The following is a 13,422-nucleotide window of genomic DNA, read 5'->3' on the forward strand; positions in this document are numbered from 1 at the left end:
TTGTTTGGAGAAATTGTTCTTGTGCGATTAGGATGGTCCTATGATTCTCTACGGGGTACTTTGTTCTTTAAATTTTATTACAAGTGTATAAAAAAAAATTTCAAATAATATTTTAAGAAATGTGAACAAAACATTTTTAATAAATTTTAAAAATATTTTGCTATAGAACTTTTAGAAAAAGTTAATATTAATAATTTCACTAATAATTTTTTGTTTTGGATTTTCTTAAACAATTAAATATAAATTGGGATAAATTTTTTATTTAAAAGTTATTATGTGTAAGTACAATGTCATTATCAAAACTTACATAGTAATCTCTAAATTAATAAATACTTGATTAAACCTAAAAGTCTAAATATTTATTAAACTAAATTTAATTTATCAATAAAAAAATATTTGATAAAATATCAGATATTAAAAGAATTTTTTATATTAATAAATAAATAACATATTGTGGACCCCGTATTTCGGCTCATGCGCTTCCCACTTGATGGCGAACTCGATTTTCATTTGAAAAATGATTTGGAGTCGTCACTTATTTTTGTTTTATTTTTAAAAGGGTAAACAAAATAAGAAAGAAAACCCTAAATGTGACTCCTTATTTTGGAAAAGGTAATCTGTGAAAAACCGAATCGGATTCGGGGGTCAGGTTACTTATTGGGAAGGTATGGTAAAAACCGTAGCACCCTTCTAAGTTCTTAGAAACGGGTCTCTACTAATAAAATGAAGCAATCATGGCAATGGATGAGTAAATCAATGAATACCCCGAATAAATCATGCACATGTGAGAATAAAAAAATGCATAGACAACGACCAGAGGGAAAGTGGGTATATGTACCTGGGCAACAAGCCACCATGCACTATCAAGAGTGAGGGTTAGTGCACAATTAAGGAATAATAGCATGCATGTCAGAGAGCAGGATAAATCAATCATGTATTATAATCAAATCAAATCAATCAATCAATCAATCGATCAATCACACATGTGGGGCCCTACCAAAGCCCAATTTATTTTTGAGTGAATTAATTTCGTAAATTCTATAATTAAGAATTACGAAAGTAAATTCACACTTATTTTGAAATATTTTTAAAAAACAAAGAAAATTTGAAAGTGACTTGTCGGAAAGAAAAGGGCGGCCAAATTTTATTAAAAATGGGATTTTCATACCTAAAACTCTACCGGGACGAAAGATTTCTTTTAGATTTAAAACTATTTGAAAACCAAAATTTGGAGAATTATTTACAAAATGAGGTTTGAGAAATCATTTTTTTAAAATCAAGGGATAAGGAAATGGGAGAATAAATAAATAAAAGGTGATATGCGGTCCAAAGTTGATCATGCAAAAGTTGGCCATGCGTATCTGCCTTAGAGGTTTGATTAGATGCAAGCATCCCACTACAGTTACTGCATCTTGAAGACGTGGCAAGTATCCAAAAATTTGAGAGGCTCCGCTCCTTGGCTTCCCTCAATCACTTCAATAATTTCCTCTTGTTTGGTACATTGTCAACAATGGTGATTCGTTCAGACTTTCCATCATCCACCACTGCTTTCTCTAATGGCGATGAAATTAATCCCCTTGGACGTCTTGGAGAACAAATGAGAAGTGCCCAATACCTCCTTGGCAAAATTCTCTTTTTAGTGCCAATGTCATTATTTGATGCTCCAAATGTTTTCTCACAAAATATGGAACGCAGCATTGTAGCACTTGTTTGTGTCCTCCCCATGATTAAGATGCCATTACTATCCCTGTCAAGTCTGTGTGCTAGTCGAGGGGGGTTCTGAGCAGTCATATCTTAAATAAGTAGCAGCCAGTTCATCTAAAACTTCTTTTGATGCCAATGCTACCCTGAACAGGCAATCCCGGAGGTTTATTGACAACAATAATGGCTGGATCCTTATACAATTCAAGGCCATGGATAAAGCTTATTTCTTCGCCCTTGCAATGGCACTCATGTTTTTCCGAAGGCAACTCTTCAACTGTGATAGGAAGAAAGATTCGATCTCCTAAGTTCATCAAGTCCTTGGCTGCCACCCTTTTAAGTCGATGTTCTTGGTTTTGAACACCAATATCAGAAGTTATCATGTTGGAGGATTCTCTTCTAACCTGTCTCAAGCGAAAGAGCTTCTGTACGAGCGATCTCGGCAGTTGCGGACAGCACCGAACCACCCATTTCAAAGCCGTCGTAAAGGCCCCAGCGCTACAATCTCATCCTTCCTAGCAGCAGCGTTTACAACAATTTTTATCAACATCAACTCTCTTTCTGCAAATGGCATGTGAGTAACATCGCGAACCTCGCGGAGATCTATTAACTTCTGAGGTTGCTGAACCATTTTACTGATTGACTCATCAGTTCTAGGAACAACAATTGTAATACGAGAACGCCCCTCCATTTCAATTCAACTCTCAGAGCATCATGCTTGAGAGTGGTGAAGCCGTTTGGGTACATTTATGTCAATGGAGCCTCCACCATTGAGCTGTTTGGGATATGGGAATCACTTGGTAAACTGGAAGCCATCAGTACCTTCAATCATGCAATAGATTAGAATCCACTGAACTTGGATCATCAGATTGGTGAAAAACTATAAGCAACAGAAGAGGGAGTTGCCTGAGATACACAATCTGAGAAACCCATAACTCTATGGCTCTTGTCAACCTAGTTTGAGTTGAGAGAACGTGTACATTGTTGAGTTGTAAACTTAGGTCCCGACTATCATAGTATCATATACTCCCACCTTCCTTCTTCTTGCTGGCTAGGACTTTTTCATACTTGGCTTCTTTTCATTAGGTCCTCCTAAGGCCACGTGTACTCATGAAAATTTTTCTGAAGAAAATCCACCGCGGGAATTCGGGGAATTAAAATCCTCAATGCTGGCTTCTGGAATAGTTGCAGCAGGTAAGGAAATGTTATGAATATTTTCCAACCCCTTTGGTTCTGAAAATGAACCCTCACATACAGCAATATGGCTAAAAGATCGCAAAAGATTGCATGTCGAACAATGACATTCTTTTATGAAGAAAGGGAGATAGCACACGGTATGCTCTGCATGTTTGCATGTCTTTAACACTCTGAGGATTTTGATGAAATGCACCAGCAGGTAAAGTCAGGGCCACGTGTAGCAAGAACCCGGAACGCAACCTTATCCTCCATGATTATGAAAGACTCTTGATGGCGAGCTTCAAACAATGAGTGGGATGAATGGCGAGTGATTTAATGAATATGTGGGTTATGACTAAGGGGACTGTAGGGACCCATCCCTGATGACACGTGGCACACGTCCCCTGACGACACGTGGCACGTGTTCCTACCCGGAATATCCACATCCGGATTCCCCCAAAAGTACACGTGGCGCGCTTTCCTATCCGGACCACCTCCATCACTCATCCGGCGACCTTTCATGTCCCACACGGATACGTTCATCCCGGACCACCTCCATCACTCATCCGGCGACCTTTCATGTCCCACACGATACGTTCATCCCGGACCACCGCCATTACGCATCCGGCGACCTTTCATGTTCCACCCGGATATGTTCATCCGGATCGCTGACCAGACTAAGCGTGTCTCACTACGTCATTCTGATATCCTGTCACAAATCATATTCTGATACCTGCAGAGCGAAAAGACAGAAGTGACAGCTAGTCACTTCCCGTTATCTCTGACAGTCGTTCGTAGGATGAGGATGTCCCTGCCACCACCTAGTGGCAATCATGGTAAACCAAAAAGCCTTCCATCATTTATGGAGGAGAGAGAGTTTCTAAATGGTATATATATGAACCTTCGCACAAAGAAGAAGGTAAGCTCCTCAATACCTAGAAAAAGGCCAACTGTGCCATCTACTTTTATCTCTCTTTCCATGGCTGACAAAACCGTCGGAGGGTGTGTCCGGACACCCCGTCCGGACGCCTTTTGCAGGAGCAGCTGAATCAGGAATTCGTGTTCGTTGAGATCGTATGTTTATCCATTTGGCAACTACGAGGATTGCTGAGAATACGAGGCCTCAACATTGGCGCCGTCTGTGGAACGTTTTTCGCTGATTCAGTAAATAGCAGAAATGGCTACGCCTTCCCAAAGCCATTCATCTGGAAGAAGAGAGGAAGATAATTCTGAATGGCGCCAAGCCATCGAAAGAAGGCAGTTAGCGAGCGAGCGCCAACTACAAACTCTCCTCCAGGAGACGACGAGGTTAAGAGAAGAAAATGCAATACTACGTATCCAGGCATCGTCGACAGGAGTTCCCCGTCGTCAGCTCTCCCGGGACCAGGTGGCCAACTCAAGGGCTCACCAGGAGTCGATTTACCCTGGAACAGCGGAAGCAATCCCTGAAACACGCAGCGCTAGGCCGCATGAGCCACACACGCCTATGCCTCGAGCTCCCCGTGAAGAGAGCTCAGATTCCACCCACTTCTCGTCAAAAAGACGACGTGACAGAAGATCCCAATTGTCGGGCGCCATGCGCGCGAGACTGGGCCCCCAGCAAACTGGCAGGCCCAAGCCACCGACGACCATCGCAGGGGGAGTGCACCATGATCCTACGGTCACCCCCATGCCACAGAACGCTCTTTCGCACCGTGACCCCTTGGTCACCCCCATGATGCAGAACGCTCCACCGCACCAAGCGGTACGAACCATTGGGAAAAATCTCCTGAGCGAGCCACCCATGGGCTCCATTAGCAAAAGGTTGGATGACATGCTCTCCACGCCTTTCTGCTCTCATATCATTCATTACGAACCCCAAGGGGATTTCTCGTACCAAAGTTTTCCACATACGATGGGTGCAGTGACCCCTTTGACCATATCATGCACTATCGGCAGCTCATGACCCTCGACATAGGCAACGACCCACTGCTGTGCAAAGTATTCCCTGCCAGTCTGCAAGGACAGGCTCTTTCATGGTTCCATCGCCTACCTCCTAATTCGGTGGATAATTTCAGAGACCTTTCAGAAGCTTTCGTGGGACAATACTTATGCTCCGCCCGACATAAGCAAAACATCAGCACCTTGCAAAACATAAAAATGAAGGATAACGAATCCTTGAGGGAGTTCGTGAAACGATTTGGCCAGGCTGTCCTACAAGTGGAAGCTTGCAGCATGGACGCTGTCCTACAGATTTTCAAACGATGTATTTGCCCAGGCACTCCCTTTTTTGAGTCACTAGCAAAAAAGCCTCCTATGACAATGGACGACTTGTTTCGACGTGCAAACAAATACTCAATGCTTGAAGATGACGTACGGGCAGCCACCCAGCAAGTATTGGTGGCCGGACAGGCATCCAAGGGTACTACAGAGGGAAGCACTAAACCTCCGGACAGGCCAAGACCATCCGATCGAAGGCAAGAAGGACCAAGCCGCCCGGAAATGCCACCCCTCACACCACTCTCTATAACTTATGAGAAGCTTCTCCCTATGATCCTGAGCATGTCCGATTTCAGGTGGCCCAGACCCCTCGGATCGGATCCATCCAGGAGAGACCATAGCAAAAAATGCGCTTACCATAAGGAGCACGGCCATACAACGGAGACGTGCAGAAGCCTCCAATATTTGGTGGAAAGGCTTATAAAGGCGGGTCATTTAAGGCAATACCTCCGTACAGATGCTAGAGATGGAGATGCCTCCCGGGGCCGCGATTCTGGGGCCCCCATGGCTCCGGCCGCCCCCAAAGCCGTCATAAATTACATTAATGGAGGCCCGTCGGATGAAGAGCTCAATTCCAAGCGAAAAAGGCAGAGGTTGTTGCGGGAAGCGATGGTGCGTGAGCGTATCAATTCCATCCGACCTGGGATAACCGAAGGAGGCCCGCACCCCATAGACGGAACGATCATTTTTCCTCCAGTAGACCCCACGCGGATATTACGTCCGCACCGTGATGCCCTCATTCTATCCTTGGGAATAGACAAATTCGACGTAAGACGCATCTTAATTGACCCAGGTAGCTCAGCTGATCTGGTGCAAGCGTCAGTCATAAGCCACATGGGACACAACTTAGTCGGTCTCGAAAACCCTGGAAGGATTTTGTCCGGATTCAACGGGGCATCAACTACCTCATTGGGAGACATTGTGCTACCAGTCCAAGCTGGCCCAGTCACTCTCAACGTTCAATTTTCGGTAGTCCAAGATCTATCACCCTTCAATGTTATCTTGGGACGTACATGGCTACACTGTATGAAGGCCATCCCCTCCACATATCATCAGATGGTGAGCTTTCTCACTGAAGATGGGCAAACCAACCTATACGGCAGCCAGCTAGCCGCTCGCCAATGCTACCAGATAGCAAGAGAAGCAGGGACCAGTCGGGAGAATGAACCCCTCCCCGAATCCACCCATGCGCTCGACCAATAGCAGTCACTGTATCCGGCGGACAGAGATCCCCCGGCAGCAGATCCTTACAAACAGTACAAATTTCAGAAGAAGATCTCATCTTACTCATATAAGTTCCCTTTTAACGCCCGAAGAAACCCAGAGCATCCAAGACATCCTCCGACAAAACCATGACGTTTTCGCATGGACACACTCTGATATGAAGGGAATTCACCCCTCGATAGTCTCGCATAAGCTTAACATTTTACCAATGGCAAAACCCATCCGGCAAAAGGTCAGACGTTTTCACCCGGACAGACAAAAAGTCATCCGGATGGAGATTGACAAACTACTGGAGGCCAGATTCATCAAAGAAGTGGAATATCCAGACTGGTTGGCAAATGTAGTAGTCGTACCCAAGAAAGAGGGCAAATGGCGGGTCTGCGTCGACTATACCAACCTCAATAAAGCATGCCCAAAAGACAGTTTCCCTTTGCCACGAATAGATCAGATTGTGGATTCTACCGCCGGGCAAGGGATGCTCTCCTTTCTGGACGCTTTCTCCGGATATCACCAAATCCCCATGGCCCCAGATGATCAAGAAAAAACAGCCTTCATAACGCCACATGGACTTTACTGTTACAAAGTCATGCCATTTGGTCTCAAAAACGCTGGCGCCACTTATCAAAGACTGATGACAAAGATATTCAAACTCTAATTGGCCGCACAGTGGAAGTGTATATTGATGACGTCGTGGTCAAAAGCAAAACTCGTGAAGAGCATGTTCTCCACTTACAAGAAGTTTTCCACCTCTTAAGGAGTTCGACATGAAGTTGAACCCTTCCAAATGCGCCTTTGGCGTGAGTGCTGGGAAATTCCTAGGCTTTATGGTCAGTCAAAGGGAATAGAGGTGAGCCCAGAACAAGTCAAGGCAGTCGTAGAGACGTCACCCCCAGGAACAAAAAGGAATTACAACGCCTCACAGGCAAGCTTGTCGCTCTAGGACGTTTTATAGCCCGTTTCACCGATGAGCTACAGCCCTTCTTCCTGGCAATCCGTAAAGCAGGACCCAGCGGATGGACAGACAGCTGTCAAAACGCTTTTGAAAAAATCAAGCAACGCCTCATGCAACCACCATCCTAAGCAGCCCCATCCCCAGAGAAAAACTGTATGTGTACCTGGCTGTCTCAGAGTGGGCAGTTAGCGCTGTCTTATTCCGCTGCCCATCGCCCAAGGAGCAGAAAACCCATCTACTACATCAGCAGAGCGTTGGCAGATGTTGAAACCAGATATTCAAAGATAGAACTGACGGCCTTAGCTCTTCGAAGTGCCGCCCAGAAACTCCGCCCTTATTTTCAAGCACACCCAGTGGTCGTATTAACTGACCAACCCCTTCGCAATATCTTACACAAGCCGGACCTAACCGGGAGAATGCTTCAATGGGCCATAGAGTTGAGTGAATTTGGAATAGAGTTCCAACCCAGATTGTCCATAAAAGGCCAAGTAATGGCTGACTTCGTGTTGGAATACTCTCGAAAGCCCATCCAACATGACGAATCAAGCGAAAAACAATGGTGGACATTGCGGGTTGATGGAGCCTCACGATCATCCGGCTCCGGAGTAGGGGCTCCTCCTACAATCCCCAACCGGAGAACAGCTGGAGCAAGCCATCCGGCTGGGGTTCCAAGCCTCTAACAATGAAGCAGAGTATGAGGCCATCCTATCCGGATTGGATCTCGCCCTGGCTTTATCCGTCTCTAGGCTTCGAGTCTATAGCGATTCCCAACTCGTGGTAAGACACGTCAAAACGAATACGAAGCCAAAGATGAGCGCATGGCACAATACTTAAACAAAGTAAAGATACTTTGCAACGATTCACAGAGTGGACAATTGAAAAAATCGGCGGAACGAAAATGCGCGCGCCGACGCCCTGGCAGGTATAGCTGCCTCCCTTCCCACCAAAGAAGCAATACTACTGCTATATATTTACAAGCCAAACCTTCCATCACGGAAACCTCCACTTGCAACACCATTAAGGCAGGCGAAACAGATGACGAAGGGTGGATGAAAGATATCATTGAATACCTCCGAACAGGCACCCTGCCTGAAGAATCTAAACAAGCACACAAGATCCGGGTGCAAGCCGCCCGCTTCACCCTGGTTAAAGGGCACCTGTACAAGCGATCCTTTACAGGCCCCTACCTCAGATGTTGAAACATTCAGAAGTACTTTATGTATTAGCTGAGTTGCACGAGGGAGTATGTGGGAACCATGCTGGAGGGCGATCACTGGCACATAGAGCCCATTCGCAAGGTTATTACTGGCCTACGATGAAAAAAGACGCGGCAGCATACGTCAAAAAATGCGACAAATGTCAAAGGCACGCCCCCATACTACACATGCCATCGGGAGAGTTGAAAACGATCTCAGGTCCATGGCCCTTTGCACAGTGGGGCATGGACATAGTAGGACCTCTACCAGCCGCACCTGCCCAGAAGAAATTCCTGCTTGTCGCCACAGACTACTTCAGTAAGTGGGTAGAAGCCGAAGCATATGCTAGCATCAAAGACAAGGATGTCACCAAATTCGTATGGAAGAACATCATTTGTCGCTTCGGAATTCCCCAAACAATCATAGCAGACAACGGTCCACAGTTTGATAGCAAGATTTTCCGAAAGTTCTGTTCAGAACTCAATATTCGGAACTCATATTCTACACCCGCTATCCTCAAAGTAATGGGCAAGCGGAGGCCACAAACAAGACTCTAGTCACTGCCTTGAAGAAAAGACTCGAGCAAGCCAAAGGAAAATGGGTGGAGGAGCTACCCGGCGTCCTATGGGCTTATCGAACCACACCCGGACGTCCAACAGGCAATACTCCCTTCGCCCTCGCATACGGAATGGACGCAATCATTCCACCGAAATTGGCCTACCCACTATCCGAACCGAAATAGGAAGGCAGGATGATGCAAATGTAGAATTAGGGAGAAATTTGGACTGGCGGACGAAATAAGAGAAACTGCAGCCATCCGGATGGCAGACTATCAGCAAAGGGCATCAGCTCACTACAATCGCAAGTAAAGCCCAGAAGCTTCAAAAATGGTACGCTAGTCCTTAGAAAAGTTTTGAAAATACTGCTGACATAGGGGCAGGAAGTTCCAAGCCAATTGGGAAGGCCCCTACATAGTATCTAAAACAAGTGAAAGTGGAGCCTATCATCTACAGAAGTTGGATGGAACCCCATTACAGCGACCATGGAATGTATCTAATTTAAAGCAGTATTACCAGTGAAAGATGAGGCAAAAATAGAAATACAAATGAATAGGTGTATTTTTATTGATATTTGTGGAATGAATCATACACAAAAAGACCTCCGACTACAAAGGTATAGAAAGAAGATAGTAGATTTTCTTTCACAAAAGGAAAGCTGTCATTGAGCAGGTTTGCTGTGCAGTTTCTCCAATTCACCCGGAGGAATTGAAGGAACGTCCCGTTGATGCCATGTTTCTCATACAGCAGCGGTAGCCGAACAAGTACATTTCATCAACTTGCTTCTGGTACTCCGCTTCAAGTTCCCCCCTCTCCGCAGCAAATTCACCTCCAGCTCTTCCTTTTGCCGTTGACAAACGCAACTGCAACTCTTCTCTCTGCCGTCTCTCATAGACACCTCTGTCCGGAGGTGCCTCACCTCCCTCCTCAAAAGAGCCATCTCCTCCTCCGCTTAAACAGGCGAACTTCCATAGAATCCTCCCCGGCTCTTACCTCAGCAACCTCCTCTCGAAGAACCTCGTTCTTCTCTCGAAGAACCTCGTTCTCCTCCCGAAGAACCTTGTTCTCCTCTCGAGCAGTAGATGAACTGGCTTCAGCCTGCTCCACTCTCAAGCGCAATTCTCTTCATCATTTTTCGCTGAGACACAAAAGATTTTGTATACTCAGCAGTCTCCAGCAGGTCAGAAAGAAGATTGCGTTGAAGAACCATACCGCGAAGGCCACTCACCAGCTGTAGGAAAATACTCAAACAAAAAAAAACCAAGTTACAAATCACACGACAAGCGCATCAGCATGACGAAGGAATTAAAAAGTAAATTATACCGTCTCTACTGTCTCGAACATCAGGGCTGAAGGTACCCAGCGTCTGCAACAGAGGGAATCTGTTTTAGCTTCTCTTCCATCTCCGCATAACTGAAAGGTTAGCAGGGATGAAAGTGCATCATCAAAAGGACCCTCCCCCAAGGAGGCATTGGAGAGTGATCCTCCTCCGGAACCACACCTTCAACATTCTCAACCGGCTGGGCCTCTCTGGGTGGAACCTCAGCCGGAGCCAGAACTGGAACCTCAGCGGAGCCAGAACCGGAACCTCAGCCGGAGCCAGAATTGGAACCTCAGCCGGCACCAGCGCTGGGACGGCCGGGCTCTCTTCCGTCATCTCCACTACATCGCCTTCCGGACGACCCTCCGGGACGGTATGAACAGCTGACTTCGATACCTTCTGTGAACCGGCCCTGAAGCCGCCCAGCGAGGCCAGACTTCAAGTCGCGTACCAGACGCAACCTTCTCCTAGTGGCCCCTTCACAGGCACAAGAGGACGAGGGCTTGGCTCATGTACAGGCAACTCCTGGCTATCTGCCCCCATCTCTCCTGTTGGGGGTGTAACAGGAGGCAAGTCGGCAACCTCATCCGGGTGAGCTGAGCCTGGTTGATTTATTGAAGCTGCTTCCTCAGCCAGAAGAGCCATCCGAACGTTGGCGCCACCGAGGGCCCTGAAAGATTAAGGCCCCTAATAAATTCGAAAGTGGTTGAGACAGAGGACGGGAGAGGATTTTCCGGCTCTTCAATATTACATTCTTTTTCATAGCCAATGGGAGGGGGTACAAACTCTATTGGAGGAGTTGGGATTTTTATTGCCTTACCCTTACTTTTTTTACTCAGCTTCTTCTTCTTTTTGCTGGAGCACCAGCAGGCGGAGAGGACGCAGTCCGTTTCCCACCCGGAGCCTTCCGCAGAAGCCCTTCTTGTCTTTTCTTCTCCCGATCGTTGAGAAGGGCCTTGCGTTTCCGGGCATCTGCCTTCCGTACCCCCTCATAGAAAGGAAGGTCTTCAAGAATAAAGTGCTCCCCGACTACCACTTCTTCAGGCAGCCGCCTGGGAAGTATGTTCAGCACGTATGCCTGAGGCTGCTGGACGACCAAGCGGAGGTTCTGCGCAGAAAGAAGCAGTTCGCATCTCCGCTCGGCTGAAGTTATTTCAAAAAGCTTGTTCAAACGATCGAACGAAGCCTTCTCCACCCACTCCACCAGTTTTCCTCTCTTATCCTGGTCTACACCCAAGAAAGCAGAATATGTCAGCCACCTAAAAACAATGCTGACTTACAAACTATGCAAAGGCAGAAAGTAGCTTAGCTATACCTGGAATCTTCAGTGACTGATTGGGAACAAAGGGCCTGTCCGGATGCTCAGACAAACCTGCCCATACGCCCTTGACCAGCACCTGCCCCTTGGCGGCCTTTTTATTCGAATCTGGTAGGTTTGTCACCAGTTGCAGGATGGAAGGCTGGCGACGAAGCTGAAGATGTTACTCTTCACTTTCTTGATCGAGTAAACGAAAAGAACCTCCAGTAATGAGAGGTCCAGTTGAACAGCATGCTCAGGATGCTGCACCCCATCAGCACCCGGATCATGTTGGGATGTACGTACACTGGAGGAATCTGGGTGAAGTGCAGAAATTCCTTGAGCAGAGACGGGACAGGGAATCGAAGCCCAGCATTAAACTGCTCCTTGGTAAAGAGTATCGCGTTATTTTCCGGCTTCTCAGGCAACACGCCCTCTCCATCAAACAGCTCTACAGACACGCCATTAGGAACGCAAAACCGATCGCGAAATTCTTTTACATTCAACTTTTCTACAGACTTTTCTGCACGAGCGTCACCAGACGGGCGAGCTGAAGTAACTTCCTGGTAGCAGACATTTTCCAGTACAAAGATGAAGCACAATCTGCATGAAAGAAACCCAGCAAGTCAAACAGCGAAATCGACCCCACAAAACCTCAAGCCCTACCCCACAGGAGATTCCATACCCCACCAAAACGCAAAAAGCGCAGGGGGGGCAGCAGAAACTCCAAGAAAAGAGAGCTTCCCAAGCGAATCAAAGGCAAACCAAGAAAAGAGCATGTGAGAAAGAAAGAAATCAAAATAGAGTTGCCGTACCAAGTGTAAACTCGAAAAACAGGGTCGAAAACCGCAAATGCAGTCACCGTCACCACCTGAATGCTGCCGGTACGCTCACAAGCAAAGACAAAACAGCAGACAAATGAAGCGATGACAAGGAAGATGCAGTAAGAAAAAGCAACGGGAGTCCACAGCCTGATATTATAAGAGACAGCACCTCAGTATCCCAAGCGTTCAGAAAAACGCTATCATTAAACCGACACATTGCCTAGGGAATACCCAGAGACGGCGGCTCGCCATAAAGGCTCTCCTGTCTTTTCGCCTCAGCTCGCCACGTGGCCCAGTAAGAACAAAAAGCGAATCCCGGTTTTAAGAGGCAATCATTCTTTTTAACCCGCCCATTTTGCTAGGCAAAATCGACAACTTAAAAGGGGGCATTGTAGGGACCCATCCCTGATGACACGTGGCACACGTCCCCTGACGACACGTGGCACGTGTTCCTACCCGGAATATCCACATCCGGATTCCCCCAAAAGTACACGTGGCGCGCTTTCCTATCCGGACCACCTCCATCACTCATCCGGCGACCTTTCATGTCCCACACGGATACGTTCATCCCGGACCACCTCCATCACTCATCCGGCGACCTTTCATGTCCCACACGGATACGTTCATCCCGGACCACCGCCATTACGCATCCGGCGACCTTTCATGTTCCACCCGGATATGTTCATCCGGATCGCTGACCAGACTAAGCGTGTCTCACTACGTCATTCTGATATCCTGTCACAAATCATATTCTGATACCTGCAGAGCGAAAAGACAGAAGTGACAGCTAGTCACTTCCCGTTATCTCTGACAGTCGTTCGTAGGATGAGGATGTCCCTGCCACCACCTAGTGGCAATCATGGTAAACCAAAAAGCCTTCCATCATTTATGGAGGAGAGAGAGTTTCTAAATGGT

General features: G+C 46.8%; 1 protein-coding gene and 1 pseudogene across 1 annotated transcript; one reads left to right on the forward strand and one right to left on the reverse strand.

Moving 5' to 3' along the window:
• Nucleotides 1-1,379: 1,379 nt before the first annotated feature.
• LOC117908379 lies at nucleotides 1,380-2,392 on the reverse strand (annotated as a pseudogene).
• A 1,662-nt stretch (nucleotides 2,393-4,054) lies between these two features.
• On the forward strand, nucleotides 4,055-6,339 carry LOC117908380. The gene is made up of 2 exons (XM_034821958.1): nucleotides 4,055-4,680; nucleotides 4,782-6,339. Exons 1-2 carry the CDS (start codon nucleotides 4,055-4,057, stop codon nucleotides 6,337-6,339), a joined length of 2,184 nt encoding a protein of 727 aa, XP_034677849.1.
• The last annotated feature ends 7,083 nt before the right edge of the window (nucleotides 6,340-13,422 follow it).

The sequence above is a fragment of the Vitis riparia genome, chromosome 19 (assembly GCF_004353265.1).
Source record: "Vitis riparia cultivar Riparia Gloire de Montpellier isolate 1030 chromosome 19, EGFV_Vit.rip_1.0, whole genome shotgun sequence".
In the NCBI taxonomy this organism is placed as follows: Eukaryota; Viridiplantae; Streptophyta; class Magnoliopsida; order Vitales; family Vitaceae; genus Vitis; species Vitis riparia.